Genomic DNA, 20,694 nt, shown 5'->3' with positions numbered 1-20,694 from the left:
CATCTGGGGGGGTCGCCCAAAAACATACATATATATTGCAGCTTTAAGATCTATGAAGGTCTAGAGTTGAATCAATGTGTGCCAGTCTGCCATTCAATAAGTTATTTTGTCATAAAACAATATAAAGCAACACCAGTAGATGTGTGAGGTGGGCAATGCAAATAAGTATATGGGGGCAAAGAAAAGGTCTAAAATACAATAATACGTTTTATATAATTTGCCTGCTTTTGGACATCAATTCCACAGTTCACATACTGAAGAACTTCATTCAACTTCAGTCAGTCCCCCCCTCCTTGCTTTCCGCAAAACCCGGCAGTACCTCCCCCGGTGTTGCCTTGTAACATGAACAAGCTTTGTTACTTTGTTATTCCCTTTTTTTTCTTCATCATGGACAAATCTCGGTGAAGATCTCGCGAACGGCGTTCCATTGCGTTCCGTTTGTTTGATGCGCTGGTGATGATGGGACGCGGTCTTTCACTCACTGAATCATACCCGACTGGATGAAATACCGATTTATACATTAAAAAAAGGCATTTTGCTGACTTCTGCATTTCTTGCCAAATGCTTGCAGGTATGATTGTTTTGTTTACTCTCCGTTTCAATCAGTTCACGTGTTAGGCAGGAATGTATAGACACGGGCCAGGCATTACTAATCAATGATCATCAACTTCAATTTCGATTACAGTTACATTATTTACTTTGCATTGTGATTTTCTATGAGTGATTAGACTACTACGACCATTGTGAGAAAATGTAATCGTTTTATCACCATTACGCATCACACTATAGCCAATAGGCCTATGTACAGTATTTCCATTCATTCATCATCGTTTCCATATGAATAAAATCATATTTCTGGTCAGATTCATACCTATGTTGTTCTTTTATCAAGCTGTTTCTTTTGTAGTCTTGCTGAATTAAAATAAAGATTTCGTTTAATGTAGGCAAGTCTATGACAATATTTATAGTTGAAAAACAAATATCAAATGGCCTTAGTTCCATTTTTCAATCATGGTATCATCAGGTGAAAGTAGGCTATTGTTGGAGCCCAACGTTAGTTAGGCTACTACTTGTCTTAATAAACCAGTTCCTATGCCACATAACTGTTCCAAAAGTATAACGGACTTCACTACCAGCGGCATCTGCCGGTGAGACGCTATTGCAAAGATAAGCCTTCAATAACACTAAAGCAGTTTGTGATGACTGTTGGGGATAGAGCACCCTCTGCTGGCCTGAGCCCTCATTTTAAACACCACTCACCTATGTCTTTCTTTTAGCTCACTCTTCCCTCCTCTCTCCTCTGTTTCTTAGGCCCTGGTGGAGCAGTGTGATGGGCCCCATTCCCCTGTGTCTGCTGCTCTGTGCCCTGCCCCTGTGTGTTCCTATCTGGGGGGGCCACGGTGACGATGATGACGATAAAGAGTATGGCTGGTCCGTGCAGAGTATCCCGTTGATTCTGGACAGGCACACAGTGCATCTGCGGACTTCCAAATTTGGGGGAAAGGGTGATGGGGCATGTGGGGATGCTCCCACATTTGGGGGGAAGGATGAGGGGGCAGATGGGGAGGGGGAAGGGTTGTGTGGGATAGAGTGTCAGAGCGCTCTCCCCCTCCTGACCAGGCCACGGTGGAGAGCATGCTGGGATACGAGACGGTGTACGAAAACGGCACGCGCACATACACCGATGTCACACTGCAGGGCCTGAATGAGACGACTTCACGCACACCCTCACACACTCGCAGGAAACGTCAGGTGTACGGCTTAGACGGGCGCTTTGTCATCTCAGACAGCCACTTTACCACCAACTACCCGTTCTCCACGGCGGTCCGCCTGTCCACGGGCTGTTCCGGGGTCCTGGTGTCTGACAAACACATCTTGACAGCAGCCCACTGTGTCCACGACGGGAAGGACTACCTGCAGGGGGTCCGCAGGCTGAAAGTCGGGGCCCTACAGGTCAAATCTAAACGAGGTAGGGGGGGGAGGAGGAGGGGGGGGAGGAGGAGAGGTGGGAGGAGAGGAGGAGATGTGGAAAGGGTGGGAAAGGTGGAAGGAGAGGAAGAGGTTGGAGAAGAGGAGGAGGATGGGAATGGCATAGATGAAGAAGGACCGAGACCGGAGCAGAGACGGAGAGGAGGGAGGCGGAGAGGAATGAAGGGAAAGGGGGAGATACAGAACGCGGTTGATGGGGAGACCGGAGCAGAGGGAGGTGAAGAAGGGAACACAGAGAAGGAGAGGAGAGATGGAGGGGTTAGGCAGAGAACGAGAGGTAGCAGAAGTAGCCGTGTACAACGCAGCACAGAAACTAAAAAGCAGCCCTCCTTCCGCTGGACACGCGTGAAACAAATCCACATCCCCAAGGGTTGGATGCACACTGGGGACAATGACACTGATGCCGTCACCCCTGACTATGACTACGCCCTCCTAGAGTTGAAACGGCCAATCAAACAGAAGCACATGGAGCTGGGGGTGGCGCCCGCTGCAAAGCCCCTCCCCTTGGGTCGCATCCACTTCTCAGGGTTTGACAATGAGCCAAAGGGAGGACAAACGGAGGGAGAGAAAGAAAAGGTGGTCTATCGCTTCTGTTCAGTGACGGAGGAGTCAGACGACCTGTTGTATCAGCACTGTGACGCCCAGCAGGGGGCGTCAGGTGCTGGCGTATACATCCGGCTCAGACAGGAAGTGGAGGGGTCCAATAAGAGGAAGTGGCAGCGGAAGGTGATTGGAGTGTTCTCAGGGCACCGCTGGGTGGAAGGGGACCGGGGTGAAAAGAGGGATTATAATGTGGCGGTGAGGATCACTCCACCTAAATACGCTCAGATCTGCCACTGGATCCATGGGGATCCCAGCATGTGTACGAAGGCCTGAGAAGTCAGGGATCTGCTGAATCTGTCAGACTGAGGAAGAAACCAATGTTCATCTAGCACTTTTCACTGAGACCTCAAAGTGCTGAAATGGTGGTCAACGAACTATCAAATGGCCAGCACAGACAGATCAGATGGAATAGGATTTTGGAATATGGGATGATTTTCATGCTCCAGTCAATCAAACAGATTCCTATCCAGAATGCCAAAAAAATGATTTTGAGGTCTCAAAATTCTATGGTGCACCATCTCTGCATGATTCATAGTTTTGCTATCTGGATTAAATGTAAACGTGTCTTTTCTTGAGTATTTCCTAATTATAAATTTAGCTTGTTAAAAATAATTTGTATTTCTTTATATTAAAGCCTACCATTGAATACCAAAAAATGTGTGATGGACTGAACATCGAGCATGAATGACAACAGTGAAGACATCAGTGTATTTGAATTTTATTGGATCTCAATGGGACTCACATGCAAGTGGGGGAGAGGAGAGGAGTGATGCCATCCAAGAACCAAACAGCACTGCCTTCAACCAAATATATAGCAAACATTGTTATCCACATTATTGTATATGATACATGTTCTGTATCTTTTTCTTTCTCAACACATTAAGATAGTCACTTTGGAAGAGAAACGACACATGGAACATCCAGTGTATATATGAATACTTTACAGCCAATTAGTTCGCAACACCCCTGGAGTGTTGCTACAGGGGACGATACAACCGTACTGATCACTGCATCACAATGACCTTGCGGAAGTGTCCCAATAATGTTTACAAACATCTCCTTGTCTCATTCACTCCATGACCACTGATAGGTGTAAGGACTGCATTATTTCCACCAACTGCCTTTCATCTATCGATTCAATTCAGATAATTGGCCGTTAAGGAAAGGAGACAAGTATATTTTTGAGTTTTAAAAATGTTTGGATGATGAACTTCACTTGACATGCTTAAATGCAGTACCACTTCACACCAACAGGGAGTGCAACAGTAAACACTGGGACTGAGTTTGCGTTCAATACTGCCTTCAAATACAGATAGGGAGATACTGTACAAGGGGAAGGATCTTTTTTTGAATCTTCTTACATTTTGTTCAATCTTGCAATTCATAGACATAATTAAAATATACGATACATTTTCTCTCAAAATAAAGACTAAAGAAATATATGTATAATCTATCATTTAAAATATTCAAAAACGCATATGTCAATTTGAACATAGTCAACAAATGTTGCATGTAACACACAATAAAAAAAGACGGACAAAATAAAAACAAATATGAATTGAATGGAAAATGGAAGTTGTCATACGATTCGTCATCTCGTAAACCCAGATTTGTGATGATACATATTTCAATTTTCATCAATATACACCCATAGAACTGTATAAGAGGCTGGATGGATCAATGAATGGAGAGAAGTACAACTAAGTGTTGAATAACCTCAGCAACACAGCTCAGTACAGAATTTGATTGGACAGCAATGGAGGGGATAGGGCAGGGATTGGCCAGTGAGGTTTACACACACCGAACACAGTCCATGGTTAACAACATATTCCAACTCAGCTCTTTCAGGGAGTACCAGAATGATTCAAAATACAATATCATTTTTTATGTTACATTTTTTGTCTTAATTTAAGTAAAGGATAACATTGAAGTACACTCACACACATACACATTTTTGTTTTCTGTATTTATGATTCACATCCACGGTTTGTGCTAAAACATCAGACATTGAGGGAGGGCGGGGTTACGGGGAAGTCAGAGGGCAGGGGTCGTAATGCTGATGGCTGATTGGCTGAAGGGACTTGGGTGTGACAGGAAGGCGGGGAGTGCACACATCCACATCCATAGAGCTCCAGACACAACAACAACCTCTGGAGAGAAGAGAGAGAGAGTTGATTACCACAATGTTATTCTGTAACTCTCTCTTTTCATTGCATTGCGTGTATGTAGTTTGGTGCCGCTGTGAGAGAGAGAGCCCTACCTTGGAGGGTTAGAGGGGTTTACATGAAGTCCTTGATGTTGAGGTCATCCAGGGCATTCTTGGGGGGCGGAGGCCTCCTCGGACTCCCGGCCATCCCTGGAGATCCCATCTGTCACAGGAAACACTGTGTCATGGAATAGGTGTGTGTGTGTGTGTGTGTGTGTGTGTGTGTGTGTGTGTGTGTGTGTGTGTGTGTGTGTGTGTGTGTGTGTGTGTGTGTGTGTGTGTGTGTGTGTGTGTGTGTGTGTGTGTGTGTGTCTTACCGGTGCTCCTGGGGTTGCAGGGGCTCCAAAGCCTGGCCTAACCATGGGCATCATGGGAGCTCCACCCCCGACCGCTCCGCCCTGAGACAGAGTGAGGAGACAGTCAGACGCTATGGCAGCTACTATCTCTCACAGTGGCACCAACCTAAGTGGGCCACCTAATGGGGTCATTGGCCATCTTAGGTGCTCCTAATGGTCCTAGACCGAGGGTGGGGTGGTCTTACCATGCTGAATCTTTGGTTAGACCCCATAAAAGAAGGGGACCCCATTGGAACGTTCTAGGGGTGTGGAGGGGGGGAAGAGGAGGTGGGATGTTACTACACTACATACAACACAGGCACAACAAAGACAACACTGCAACAGCAAACACACAGACATAGCATTGACACACACACACAACACAGACAAAGACATCATTAAAACAGAATCAACACAGAGTGAGAGAGAGAGAGAGATCACATAGAAAACTAAGCCTCTAAAATCAGTTTCAGGTGATTTGCCCAAGCAGAAGCATTTGAAGAGCACAGGGTCAATTATTGGAACAAATTATCAGGCAGACCAGTTTAATCAGCTCAATATCAGATTTTTATATCAGTAGTGAGTCTTTGGCTAAATTAACAGCTGAAGCCACGGGGTAATACAGCAACTATAGACCCTATAGCGAAAGCTTCTTGGCCAAGTGAAGCAATGGTAAGTGCAGCTTATTAAATTATGAAGCTAAAGTGATCTAAATGTGACTGTTTTGTGGTGTGTTTTGTTTGGACCCTGGGAAGTGGAGCTGTTGCTAAAGAAAGCCAATGGGGATAGAAATAAAGATATATGCAGATAAGCAGGGCATTCTGGGGTCAGCGAAGGGTCATGTGGCTTGCTCGAGGTCAGAACCATAAGAGAAGAAACGGGAAGTGGTTTTACAAGCAGCTCCTTAGTTTGAGACAAACATCAGCCCTCTCAGAGCTCTCCAGGGGTTATTCCCAATCCAACCCCTAGTTTTCCCACAAAATGTTCACCCCTTTTAAACCGAACACCAAACTCCAAATTTCAATTTTCACAGTGTTGTGATTGGACCACCCTGGAGAGTCAGAGAGGAACGGCGAGTGTAATTGGTTCCGTTCCATGCCCGTCACTGCCATGTCACTGCACTCCATGCTATATGAACCAGACAACATTTACCATGGGAGCGCCCCAACTGGGAGGAGCTACCTGAGGAGTTGACCAGCCTCCCATCGTGTTCTCCCCCCTGCGGAAGAATGCCAATCAGTCAGTAAGCCAATAGAAAAAGAGAAAGAAAAGACAGCTATAGCCTCCCAACCTTTAAAAATGTAAAGCTTGTTGAGCACATGGAAACTGCTATGTGATTGTAATCCATGGCATTAAGTGACATTTCAATACACAAAAAGACACAGACTCAAAACAGGAAAACGTACGGTTTTTGGCTCCCCATTCCCAGATCTGAGAGAGAGACATTGGACAATTAATATTTCCCAGTTACAGAATAATGTCTATTCAGTATCTTATCACATTTGTAAGTACTATGTAACATGATGTACAGTCACTGTAATGACAATGTACCTAGCAGCGATATGTAACTACCATGTAAATTCATGTCTATGCATAGGTGGGCAGCACCATGATGCTGAAATGCTTCAGGCTAAATAGAGGACCACTGTCCTTCGTCTGCTCAGAGACTTACTGCTAGCCATGCTAGCCATGGTGGCGTCCAGGTCACCTCCGGCCTGAGGTGTCATAGAAGGCATCAACACATCCCCTAGACCATCAAACGCTACAGGAGACATGAGGAAGGGGGAGAGAGAGATAGCAATGGGGAGGGGGGAGAAGAGGATGGAGAGGGGGAGAGAGAGGGAAAAGGAAGAGAGATGGGGTGAGAGAGAGAGAGAGAGAGAGAGAGAGAGAGAGACAGGTTTAGATCAAACAGTCACAATAATGCTCTCAGATCATGAAAGGAGGGGTCCTCCTTACGAGTGGGATTACCATGATGACATATTGCTACGGTCTCCATGTCAACAGTGATCAGAGACGAGTATAGCAAGCCCTCGTACTGATACTCACTATGACTGTGAGGACATGTACTGTGTCTTCACACACACACACACACACACACGCACACACACACACACACACACACACACACACACACACACACACACACACACACACACACACACACACACACACACACACACACACACACACGCCCACACGCACACACACACACACACACACACACACCGTTTAAGTAATGCTCTCCATGTACATGTAATATCAATAAAGAGCATTCATATTTTTTAACTTAACACTACTCAATAGTGTTACATTCTTGTGGTGTTATCTAGAATCTCAAAGGTTTCTTCGGCTGTCCCCATAGGATAACCCTTCGAAAAAACCTTTTTGGTTCCAGGTTGAATCCTTTTGGTTTCCATGTAGAATCCTTTCCACAGAGGGTTCTACATGGAACCAAAAAGGGTTCTACCTGGAACCAAAAAGGGTTCTCCTATGGGGACAGCCGAATAAGCCATTTGGGACCCTTTTTTCTAAGAGTGTAGTATCTTATTAACTAGATTGTTTGAGACAGGGTATCACCCTCTGTATCCAGGTGACAGTTAGCATGCAGCCTCTACTCCAGAGTGAGAAAGCACTGCAGCCTAGCCAGTACAAAGCTAAATGGGCATTGTGATGTGAGCATCTCACACATTGTATATATTAAGCATTTGTCAGAGCAGAGGGTACAGAACAGCAGCAGTGGCTCTTCTACTGCAATGCAGCAATGCACTGTGGGAAACCAGCACATCAATAGGCCAGAACACTCACCCAATCAGAATGCAGGAAGCAAGCAATGAGCCAGCCCCAGAGCCAGATGGAGAGAGGGTGGAGAGAGAGAAGAGAGAATGAGAGGATAGAGAGAGTGTGAGAGTGAGTGATTGAGAGCGAGAGACAAAGTGCAGAAGGAGAAAAGGGGGGAGGGAGAGGATGGAAAGGTAAGAAGAAAGGGAGAGAGTAGTGAAGGGAAAAATAATGGAGTGAGTTAGATGACAAATGTTGCGAGAGAAAGAGAGATGGAGGAGAAAGAGTTAAGCCTTAAGCAGTAGTATTTGCAGATTGTCAATCACATAGCATGCAGGCTTGTGACAGCCATGGCCATGAAACAGGGAACATTGCCACGGTAACACAGTTACCAGGGTTACCAAGTGGCTGAGTGAAAAACACTCAGTTGTCTCACACGTAGTTGTCTCTCTCATCAACGGAGTGAGAGAGACAACTAAGGACAGAAGCTAGAACAATAATGACAATACAAAACAGCAGTATGCATGTGGAATTGCAATAAAACCAAGTTACATACAATCAGGATGTATTCAGTCAGACAGACACATGTTCATATACATGTGTGCTGTCTGTTGTTACTAATACAAGGGTTATTAAAAAAGTCAAATCAAGGAATGATCACTGTATACAAAATATGGATGTGAAATAATATATCTAGATTGTCAAAAACACACACACAATAAGCTTTTAATATATCTACTCTAACTTTATAATGTCAGATATACAGTGCCTTGAGAAAGTATTCGGCCCCCTTGAACTTTGCGACCCTTTGCCACATTTCAGGCTTCAAACATAAAGATATAAAACTGTATTTTTTTGTGAAGAATCAACAACAAGTGGGACACAATCATGAAGTGGAACGACATTTATTGGATATTTCAAACTTTTTTAACAAGACAAAAACTGAAAAATTGGGCGTGCAAAATTATTCAGCCCCCTTTCAGTTAATACTTTGTAGCGCCACCTTTTGCTGCGATTACAGCTGTAAGTCGCTTGGGGTATGTCTCTATCAGTTTTGCACATCGAGAGACTGACATTTTTTCCCATTCCTCCTTGCAAAACAGCTCGAGCTCAGTGAGGTTTGATGGAGAGCATTTGTGAACAGCAGTTTTCAGTTCTTTCCACAGATTCTCGATTGGATTCAGGTCTGGACTTTGACTTGGCCATTCTAACACCTGGATATGTTTATTTTTGAACCATTCCATTGTAGATTTTGCTTTATGTTTTGTATCATTGTCTTGTTGGAAGACAAATCTCCGTCCCAGTCTCAGGTCTTTTGCAGACTCCATCAGTTTTTCTTCCAGAATGGTCCTGTATTTGGCTCCATCCATCTTCCCATCAATTTTAACCATCTTCCCTGTCCCTGCTGAAGAAAAGCAGCCCCAAACCATGATGCTGCCACCACCATGTTTGACAGCGGGTATGGTGTGTTCAGGGTGATGAGCTGTGTTGCTTTTACGCCAAACATAACGTTTTGCATTGTTGCCAAAAAGTTCAATTTTGGTTTCATCTGACCAGAGCACCTTCTTCCACATGTTTTGTGGTGGCTTGTGGCAAACTTTAAACAACACTTTTTATGGATATCTTTAAGAAATGGCTTTCTTCTTGCCACTCTTCCATAAAGGCCAGATTTGTGCAATATACGACTGATTGTTGTCCTATGGACAGAGTCTCCCACCTCAGCTGTAGATCTCTGCAGTTCATCCAGAGTGATCATGGGCCTCTTGGCTGCATCTCTGATCAGTCTTCTCCTTGTATGAGCTGAAAGTTTAGAGGGACGGCCAGGTCTTGGTAGATTTGCAGTGGTCTGATACTCCTTCCATTTCAATATTATCGCTTGCACAGTGCTCCTTGGGATGTTTAAAGCTTGGGAAATCTTTTTGTATCCAAATCCAGCTTTAAACTTCTTCACAACAGTATCTCGGACCTGCCTGGTGTGTTCCTTGTTCTTCATGGTGCTCTCTGCGCTTTTAACGGACCTCTGAGACTATCACAGTGCAGGTGCATTTATACGGACACTTGATTACACACATTTGGATTGTATTTATCATCAATAGTCATTTAGGTCAACATTGGATCATTCAGAGATCCTCACTGAACTTCTGGAGAGAGTTTGCTGCACTGAAAGTAAAGGGGCTGAATAATTTTGCACGCCCAATTTTTCAGTTTTTGATTTGTTAAAAAAGTTTGAAATATCCAATAAATGTCGTTCCACTTCATGATTGTGTCCCACTTGTTGTTGATTCTTCACAAAAAATACAGTTTTATATCTTTATGTTTGAAGCCTGAAATGTGGCAAAAGGTCGCAAAGTTCAAGGGGGCCAAATACTTTCGCAAGGCACTGTATTTGGCAATGTGGTTACATATTACAGTACAATGGAAAATATTATGTGATACAGTTGAAGTCGGAAGTTTACATACACTTAGGTTGGAGTCATTAAAACTCGTTTTTCAACCACTCCACAGATGTCTTGTTAACAAACTATAGTTTTGGCAAGTCGGTTAAGACATCTACTTTGTGCTTGACTGTCACTGACCTTAGTTCCTTTTTTATGCCTCTGTTTTAGTTTGGTCAGGGCGTGAGTTGGGGTGGGCATTCGATGTTTTTGTTCTATGTTTGGCATTTCTATGTGTTTGGCCTGGTATGGTTCCCAATCTGAGGCAGCTGTCAATCGTTGTCTCTGATTGAGAACCATACTTAGGTAGCCTGTTTTCCCACTCTTGTTTGTGGGTGGTTGTTTTCTGTTAGGTTATGTCACCTTGCAGAACTGTTCTGTTTCTTCCATTCACTTCGGTATTTTGTTTTGTGTGTTCAGTTAATAAATTTACGTGGACACTTACCACGCTGCGCATTGGTCCGATATTTCATACTCATCGTCAGACGACGAAGAAATCCGTTACATTGACACAAGTAATTTTTCCAACACTTGTTTATAGACAGATTATTTCACTTATAATTCAATGTATCACAATTCCAGTGGGTCAGAAGTTTACATACACTAAGTTGACTGTGCCTTTAAACAGCTTGGAAAATGCCAGAAAATTATGTCTTGGCTTTAGATGCTTCTGATAGGCTAATTGTCATCATTTGAGACAATTGGAGTTGTACCTGTGGATGTATTTCAAGGACTACATTCAAACTCAGTCCCTCTTTGCTTTCCATCATGGGAAAATCAAAAGAAATCAGCCAAGGGGACTGATGCACTTCACAAAATAGATAGCATCATGAGGGAGGGAAATACGTGGAAATATTGAAGCAGCATCTCAACACATCAGTCGGGAAGTTAAAGCTTGGCCGCAAATGGGTCTTCCAAGTGGACAATGACACCAAGCCTACGTCCAAACTTGAGGCAAAATGGCTTAAGGACAACAAAATCAAGGTATTGGAGTGGCTAGCACAAAGCCCTGACCTCAATCCTATAGAAAATTTGTGGGCAGAACTGAAAAAGGATGTGTGAGAAAGGAGGCCTACAAGCCTGACTCAGTTACACCAGCTCTGTCAGGAGGAATGGGCCAAAATTCACCCAACTTATTGTGGGAAGCTTGTAGAAGGCTACCTGAAACGTTTGACCCAAGTTAAACAATTTAAAGGCAATTCTACCAAATACTAATTGAGTGTATGTAAACTTCTGACCCACTGGGAATGTGATAAAAGAAATAAAAGCTGAAATAAATACTTCTCTCTACTATTATTCAGACATTTCACATTCTTAAAATAAAGTGGTGATAAAGTGGTGATCCCAGGGAATTTTTACAAGGATTAAATGTCAGGAATTGTGAAAAACTGAGTTTAAATGTATTTGGCAAAGCTGGATGTAAACTTCAGCCTTCAACTGTATATTTAAGCAATAATGCCCGAGGGTATGTGGTATAGGACCAATATACCATGGCTAAGGTCTGTTCTTTAAGCACGACTCAACGTGGAGTGCCTGGATACAGTCCTTAGCCGTGGTATATTGGCCATATACAAACCCCCGAGGTGCCTTTTTGCTATTATAAACTGGTTACCAACGGAATTAGAAGAGTAAAAATACATGTTTTGTCATACGGTTTGATAACACGGCTTTCAGCCAATCAGCATTCAGGTTTTGAACCATCCAGTTTATAATTACTGTTATGTGTCTTGCATACAATGTGAATGGGTCATGCCTGGTGCATGTGTCGTGCATGGTGGGTGTGTCGTGCATCGGTAGGTACATTACCTGCCATCAGCTCAGCACCAGAGGCAGCTGCAGGGGCAGCAGGCTTGGTCTCTCCACCAGTGGAGTCTGATGGGTAAAACCAAACCAGGCCAAACCATACCAGGCCAAGGTGGGCCAAGCCATTAGCAGTGCAGCATGAGGGCAGAGAAGGGTTAAGAAGTCAGCCATCCGCTCCACACTAGGAACGCCAAACAGATAGAGCAGCGTTATCACTGTCAGATAGGAAAATAGACATACACAGGTATACACACATACAGTACACACCAATAGAAACTCCTTTGATCCCAATATGCTGCAGCACATCTACATCTAAACTCCGAAAAAAACGAAACATCCCTTTTGCAGGACCTTGTCTTTCAAAGATTGTACTTTTACGAATTAAGAACTTCACAGAGGCGGCGACAGGTAGCCTGGTGGTTAGAGCGTTGGACTTGTAACCGAAAGGTTGCAAGATCGAATCCCTGAGCTGACAAGGTAAAAATCTGTTGTTCTGCCCCTGAACAAGGCAATTAACTGACAGTTCCTAGGCTGTCATTGAAAATAAGAATTTGTTCTTAACTGACTTGTCTAGTTAAATAAAGGTAAAATTAATTAAAAAACAGATCTTCATTGCAAAGGGTTTAAACACTGTTTCCCATGCTTGTTCCATGAACATGCACCTGTGGAACGGTTGTTAATTAAGACACTAACAGCTTACAGATGGTAGGCAATTAAGGTCACAGATATAAAAACACTAAAGAGGCCTTTCTACTGACTCTGAAAAACATCAAAAGAAAGATGCACAGGGTCCCTGCTTATCTGTGTGAATGTGCTTTAGGCATGCTGCAAAGAGGCATGAGGACTGCAGATGTGGCCAGGGCAATAAGTTGCCATGTCCATACTGTGAGACGCCTAAGACAGCGCTACAGGGAGACAGGATGGACAGCTGATCGTCCTCGCAGTGGCAGACCACGTGTAACAACACCTGCACAGGATCCGAACATCAAACCTGCGGGACAGGTACAGGATGGCTACAACTGCCTGAGTTACACCAGGAACGCACAATCCCTCTATCAGTGCTCAGACTGTCCGCAATAGGCTGAGAGAGGCTGGACTGAGGGCTTGTAGGCCTTTTGTAAGGCCGGTCCTCACCAGACATCACTCGCTACAATGTCGCCTATGGGCACAAACCCACCGTCGCTGGACCAGACAGGACAGGTAAAAAGTGCTCTTCACTGACGAGTCGCGGTTTTTCCTCACCAGGGGTGATGGTCGGATTCGCGTTTATCGTTGAAGGAATGAGCGTTACACTGAGGCCTGTACTCTGGAGGGGGATCGATTTGGAGATGGAGGGTCCGTCATGTTCTGGGACGGTGTGTCACAGCATCATCGGACTGAGCTTGTTGACTTTGCAACCAATCACAACACTTTGCGTGACAGGGAAGACATCCTCCTCCCTCATGTGGTACTCTTCCTGCAGGCTCATCCTGACATGACCCTCCAGCATGACAATGCCACCAGCCATACTGCTCGTTCTGTGCGTGACTTCCTGCAAGACAGGCATGTCAGTGTTCTGCCATGGCCAGTGAAGAGCCCGGATCTCAATCCCATTGAGCAGATCTGGGACCTGTTGGATCGGAGGGTGAGGGCTAGGGCCATTCCCCCCAGAAATGTCCGGGAACTTGTATGTGCCTTGGTGGAATAGTGGGGTAACATCTCACAGCAAGAACTGGCAAACCTGGTGCAGTCCATGAGGTGGAGATGCACTGCAGTACTTAATGCAGCTGGTGGCCACACCAGATACCGTCTGTTACCTTTGATTTTGACCCCCCTTTGTTCAGGGACACATTATTCCATTTCTGCTAGTCACATGTCTGTGGAACTTGTTCAGTTTATGTTTCAGTTGTTGAATCTTGTTATGTTCAAATATTTACACATGTTAAGTTTGCTGAAAATAAACGCAGTTGACAGTGAGAGGACGTTTCTTTTTTTGCTGAGTTTACTTAGCAACACAAACTCAATATGCACTAGAGAGGACATAGAAAAGTCACTGTGTCCTGCCTGAATACCACACTTAACAACTTAACTACACTAACAAGATTACAGGTCACCAGAAATGAGAAATGTTGATGAAGGTGAATGATATGATGAAAATAATCAATTAAACAATCAAATAATAAATCAAAATTATGGATTTTTTGATAAAGAGAGATATTCTTTCACAAAGGCCACTCATGTGAAGACCGTCGACCAGCAGCAAGGGGCATAGTGAGGGGTGGGGGGAGGGTGTACAGTTACCCACCCCCAAACAGGTCCATGATCACCCCCTTGTCCATTGGGGGGGCAGAGGAGAGGGGGGCAGGGGAGGAGAAGGCATCTGTTGTAAGGGGAGGGTAGAGGAGGGTTAGATTGGTACAATCAGTATCCCTGAAATAGAATAATTCACAAGCACGAATGTACATATAGAAATAGCACTCCAAACACATGCTGAGAAAGACGACAAGGTTTTAGTTTATAATAAATAAGCACACTGAGAAACAAAGTAGAGAGGAGGAAGAGATAGATAGATAGAGAGAGAGAGAGAGAGAGAGAGAGAGAGAGAGAGAGAGAGAGAGAGAGAGAGAGAGAGAGAGAGAGAGAGAGAGAGAGAGAGAGAGAGAGAGAGAGAGAGAGAGAGGAAGGAAGGAAGGAAGGAAGGAAGGAAGGAAGGAAGGAAGGAAGGAAGGAAGGAAGGAAGGAAGGAAGGAAGGAAGGAAGGAAGGAAGGAAGGAAGGAAGGAAGGAAGGAAGGAAGGAAGGAAGGAAGGGCAGCTGAGGCCCTGCTGAATAGCCTGTAGCAGACCCAGAGGAAATCATTCACAATTATTTTTCTTCACTGATCAAGGACAACAAGACAACCGATGGAGAGAAATGAGATGGAGAATGGAGGAGAGGGGAAAAGTGGGCAAAGGGAAAGAGGGAGAGGGGAGGAGAGTAGCAAGGAGGAGAGCAGTGAGATGGCGCTAGTCTGGGTACCTGCTCCAAACATGTCAACACTGGGGGCAAGGTCTGCTTTGGTGAAGCTTGGATCTGGCATGGAATCAAACATAGCTACAGGGCAAGAAAACACCCACCCACCCACCCACACACACAGAGATGAGAACAGCAGAATACAAACACTGATTAATTAGATGAACAATTGTGATTGGAAGTCAATGCAGGAGCGGAGAGGCAGCAGAATGCATCCAAGCTGAAAGGAAACAGAGGAACAGAAACATGTGCAAGTTAGCCTCACAAAGAGAAAAGGACACCCAGGAAAAATGCAGTCGACTGAAAAAAATGCAGGAGAGGAGAGGACACGGATGCAGAGTAGAGGACAGAGACGAAAGGGGACAAAAGAAAAGGTTAAGAAGTACCACACACACATGTGTAAACATTTACCACTCAAGAGGTCTATCGATGGGGTGGTGGGGGTGATAGGTGCTGTGATGGTGGATGAGGGGGCAGAAGGGGGCGCCCCTGAGTTAAAGCAGTTGTTCTCCATAGGCATCATGGCAAACAGGTCCAGCCCTGGGCCTACTGCTTCTGAGCTACCACCAGAGGGGGCAAAGGGGTCTTTGGGAGGAGAGAACAGGGGGAAGGGATGACAAGAGAAGATGAGGATGTTACACAATGACCAAAACACAGTGTAAAACGAAGAGCTATATATAAGAGTTCAGTAGGGAAGAGGAGAAGCTGCATTTGTCTGAGATTCTGAGGGAGAAGATACAAGCTCAGTTAGGAATTCACAGCTACATATTCTTTAGAAACAAAGAGTAAATGTAAAAACAATGAAGTACTGTATATGATCAAGAGATAATCTGGAAAATATGCATGTCTGATGAAAAACTATAGGAAAAGAACCTGATTTGTGAAGAAATGTAGCAGGAAACATCTTTGAAAAAACAATACTAGTAGTATTCACACTCTCTCAATATACCAATAACCAGTGGTGTAAAGTACTTAAGTAAAAAATACTTTAAAATACTACTTAAGTAGTTTTTTGGGGTATCGGTACTTTACTATTTATATTTTTATCAACTTCTACTTTTACTTCACAACATTCCTGAAGAAAACAATATACATTTTACTCCATACATTTTTCCTGACACCCAAAAGTACTTGTTACATTTTGACAGGAATATGGTCCGATTCACATACTTATCAAGAGAACTTTCCTGGTCATCCGTACTGCCTCTGATCTGGTGGACTCACTAAGCAGAAATGCTTGATTTGTAAATTATGTCCGAGTGTTGGAGTGTGCCTCTGGTGATCCGTCAATCTTTTTTTTTTAAAGAACATTGTGCCGTCTCGTTTGCTTAAAATAAGGAATTTGAAATGGTTTATACTTTTACTTTTGATACTTAAGTACATTTTAGCAATTCCATGTACTTGTAATACTTACTTTCTTAACTCTATTTCTTGAACTGCATTGTTGGTTAAGGGCTTGTAAGTAAGTATTTCATGGTAGTATTCGGTGCATGTGACAAATACAATTTGATTTGACAATTGAGTACTTTTTCCACCACTGACAATAACACACCAGATTTGAGTGTAACCAAGGAGCTTGCAGATGCATTTTGGGATAGAGTTTACCAAAGGAAAGGAAGCCTCAGGTCGAAATCTAGCATGTAGTGGTCAACCACTGTTCTCATAGCAGCTTCAGCACCAATCTCCATGGTAACAACATCAGCCATGCCTAGAAACAACCAGTAGCATCACATTTCTAGGGAAACTAGCTATACCCGCCCACAACAATGGAATCAACACACTCTCTATACACAAAAGCAAATATACAAATGGATGCACCGAGCACTGGAACACAGCCAAACACACACATGCGAACATCCACACAAATATACATCCATTTACACAGACAGACGCCACACAGTCACATATATACACATGTCCTGTAACCCACCGGCAGCAGCGTCGGCGGCTGGGGTTGGCGTGGAGGCCGGAGCTCCGCCCTCAGCAGAGGCATCAGAGGTGGGAACAGGGGTCGAAAATGCATCTGATAGCCAACACACACACACACACACACACACAGAGAGATGACAGAGAGAGGAGTAGAGAGAACAGGGAAACGAAACACAAGCCAGAGATAATAAGTCAGTCAAGGAACTTCAGAAAAGGAAGGTCAAGAAGCCACTTAAAAGATAGACTGTGCCTGTAGAGTTTAGAAATACTAATTTTACTTTATTAAGGTATTTCATGTACTTAATAAATAGTATGGTGCTATACTGAACATTAAATACTTATGTCATGTCAGGTATACAATATTTAATATATTTGATTAATATAGTTATTAACAAATTGAGTTTAGATTAGTTACAAAACATTTACTTTGTGGCATGAGTGATTGACAGGTGAAGGGGTGAATGAGAATACAGACAGAAGGCACAGCAGAGTGTACGGAAGGTAGGCTTTAGCTACAACTAAACTATAAAGCGGTAACTAGGTATTTTACACTACATAACTGGACAAGCATGGCACAGAGTGAACCCAGAAACAAAGCAAGATTTCTCTTAGGCCCGGGTTTCCCAAACTCCGTCCTACCCCCCCCCAACCTAAAGGTGCCCCCCCCCTAAGCTAAAGGTGCCCCTCCCCCCGACTGCACGTTTAGGTTTTTGCCTTAGCACTATACAGCCGATTCAAATAGCCAACTCATAATCAAGTTTAGATTATTTGAATCAGCTGTGTAGTTCTAGGGGGGGGGGGGAAACATGTACCCAGGGGGGAACCCAGGTCTGAGTTTGGGGAACCCGGTCGTAAGCGGTAATAAAGAACATGACTGATTGATAGACTGGCATTTCTCTGAAGTTGAGAAAAAGCTTTTGGACTATCAAACAAAAAGAAGCATGTGAAAAATGTATGAGTAGCATGTCTGAGTGTGTCTGCAAGTGTGAGCATGCTTGTCTCTGTGTGTATATGTAGAGAATGCATATCAGTATGTGTATATACGTGTTGACTGACATGTTCTGCAAACATGGTGTGTTTGTTTTGGGGTATCTGTGTCACTGTGTGTATATGCATGTAGAGAACACTGTATGCTTTGTGTGCATGTGGCGGGTTGGTTTGGGTTGAGCTGTCCAGCAGAGATTCTGTTGTAGAGAATCCTCCAGAAGCCCACTAACCTCCCAGCAGATCCATATTCGTCGCGCCGGGGGTGGGGGCAGCGGCCGCGGCCGCATTAGGGGGAGGAGCCAGAGAGACTCCTGGCTCCGCAGCTGCAGGGGTGGACGTTACACCAGCGGGAGAGGGGACGGGTTCTACAGCTAAGGTGGGGTCAGGAAGCATGGACTCGCCCATTTCTGCAGGTACCCAAAAGTTGTACCAACCAACCCCAAAACAAGGTACCAAAACAACCCCATGAATCAACCCAAAATACCCCATAGGATCCAAAGCAACCAAACAAATCCCATTAGAAAGAAATGAAGGTACCAAAAAAAAAACAACAACATCCCATTAGAACCAAAGCAACCAAAAACATAAAGTCCCCGTATGAACCAAAACCAATAAGGAGATACGGGGGAGGGAAAGAAAGAAGAGAGAAAGAGACGGCTTCCTTAGACTAGAGCATCACTATGAAACACAGTGGGAGATCTAGAGGAACTGACACATACTGTTAACACACTAAAGAGGTTAATACCAGAGGCACTGTGGGATAGCACTCACCTGATCCAAGGAGGTCTGTGGCAGCATCCCCAGAGGAGCATGGGAGAAGGTGATGGGGAGGGGGGGATTGAATTGCATGATTGTTAATTAGATAATGTAACTACGTTTTAATGAATAATCAAGCTATGTATCAAGTTGTGATGTGGGACATTACCTCCCCAGGACGTAGGGGCTGCTGAGGCTCCTACTGACGGACCAGAGGAGGAGAGAGGGTCCAGATCTAAGAGAGAACTAGAGCGAGACAGAAGGGTGGAGACAGATGGTGAAATGGTGCCAGAGAGAGAGAGGATGAAAGGGAAAATACAGTCTCCCTTATTCAACATTTTATGAAATAAAAATGGAATAGATAGAATCCTAAAATGCAAGAACTGAGGGAATCGCTGAGGAAATTAGGTAAATGCTGCGGTAGGCAAAAGAAGTGAACACTCACTCGGTGGCTTCTTCAGGTGGCGGCGCTAGGGTGGGCACGGCGGCTGCAGATTTGGCAGGGGTGGAGGTCGGGGACACGTTATTGGTAGGGGACCCCTGGAATACAGAGAGAGAAATGCCTATTTGTATCCATGTGTTGACATATGAGCAGAAACAGAAAGGCGGGGAAAATAATGTTTAATCTTCCACTCACCTTTGTTGGAGACCTGAAAGAGAAAAGGAAAAGTTCATATGACAATTTCATCACAGCTCGATATCACCTTTCAGAGCTGAAATCATGTACATTGAAATGACTTATTTTCATGACTTTACAATAAACTCATCTGTCAGACCCCAAAGAAAGTGCTTATGCTCACCCTTCACTGTGATCCCCCATGACGAACAGAAAGGAACAAAGAGAGAATAACCATTCAAGTAAAAGACAATAACAGGAAACTGTATTCAGAACACTATAGTGCTGGGACAGTACAAAGCCCAAGTTATGAGTTTCACTCTAGTTTTTCTCACCCTGTCATTTCTCATGTACTATTTTCTCTGTGTAAACATAACTATTGGGGACATTTCCACATTTGAGCTCTTTCAGAAATGGGTTGGTTAGAGACAGGGTCCTCTTACCCCTTCTTCCCCTCCAAACTGTTCATGTGTGTCTCCAGAGACTCCAGGATGCTGCTGGGAGCCTGAGGAGAGAAGAGAGAACCAATCAGAAACACAGTAACTGCAGGTTTATGGGACGAACTTCCTCATTCGGCCGCATGCCAACACTTCAAGTAACTCAACACCCTATTCTATTTCTATGGCAGCCCCACTCCAAACCCTTGGTTTTTAACTCACCACACTATCCACCTTTGTATAAACTCAATGTCCTGTAGAATGAAGTGTTCAGGAACATTTTACTTAAACTCTACCATCTTTTGTGCAAACGGAAGCACACACACACATATGCAAACACACACACAAACTGCAGTCAGAAGTGTCAGTCTGTAGAATGATCCCATGCCAACACCCCATCCTCCAAACAGGCACTCTGCCAAGCCACCCTGTGTCTCTATGGTTACCGGGTCCTCAATAGGCTTAAAGGGACAGTCCTCATCATCCGAGTCTACTAGGTCCGTCACCACCCCAGGGTGCAGACACTGGGAACGTGGGGAGGGGGGGGGGGATATGATGGATGAAACATCTCTGTGTGTTTGCGCTTGTTACAACTATTTCATCATCCTTCCAGAGAGTAAGCACAAACACAAGTGACTTACATAGTTGATGTCAGGAATATCATTTTTGTCCACTCCGACAGTCTGTGGAACAAAAACACACACAAGACACAATTTCACAACCATATCAGTGCATCATTCTATTTGAAGTACAGACGGACACTGCATATGAGGAAGCACTGTGCTAGTTTCATTTGGAGTTAGTTAGAATACATCCTAATCCATTAG

General features: G+C 44.2%; 1 protein-coding gene and 1 pseudogene across 3 annotated transcripts in view; one reads left to right on the top strand and one right to left on the bottom strand.

The window, feature by feature from the left end:
* The first annotated feature begins 332 nt into the window (after positions 1-332).
* LOC135557683 (serine protease 23-like) lies at positions 333-4,155 on the top strand (annotated as a pseudogene).
* LOC135557684 (clathrin coat assembly protein AP180-like) overlaps positions 3,299-20,694 on the bottom strand; it is a 45,509-nt gene continuing 28,113 nt past the window's right edge. For 2 of the 3 annotated variants that reach the window (XM_064991198.1, XM_064991199.1), the window contains exons 9-10: positions 20,509-20,550; positions 19,850-19,935 (exon numbers count right to left, since the gene is read on the bottom strand). In XM_064991198.1, coding sequence (XP_064847270.1) covers positions 19,870-19,935; positions 20,509-20,550 — 108 coding nt within the window. In that variant the 3' untranslated portion in view covers positions 19,850-19,869. Of the gene's footprint in view, positions 4,743-4,852; positions 4,962-5,115; positions 5,197-5,339; positions 5,394-6,285; positions 6,353-6,539; positions 6,565-6,805; positions 6,896-12,155; positions 12,222-14,436; positions 14,512-15,148; positions 15,224-15,553; positions 15,728-17,072; positions 17,166-18,829; positions 18,845-18,983; positions 19,061-19,259; positions 19,355-19,451; positions 19,465-19,614; positions 19,621-19,849; positions 19,936-20,508; positions 20,551-20,694 lie in introns of those variants that run through there. The other variant, XM_064991200.1, reaches the window with a different exon arrangement.

Source organism: Oncorhynchus masou, chromosome 16, assembly GCF_036934945.1.
Source record: "Oncorhynchus masou masou isolate Uvic2021 chromosome 16, UVic_Omas_1.1, whole genome shotgun sequence".
NCBI classification, from domain to species: Eukaryota; Metazoa; Chordata; class Actinopteri; order Salmoniformes; family Salmonidae; genus Oncorhynchus; species Oncorhynchus masou.
This window is presented reverse-complemented; position numbering and strand designations above follow the sequence as displayed.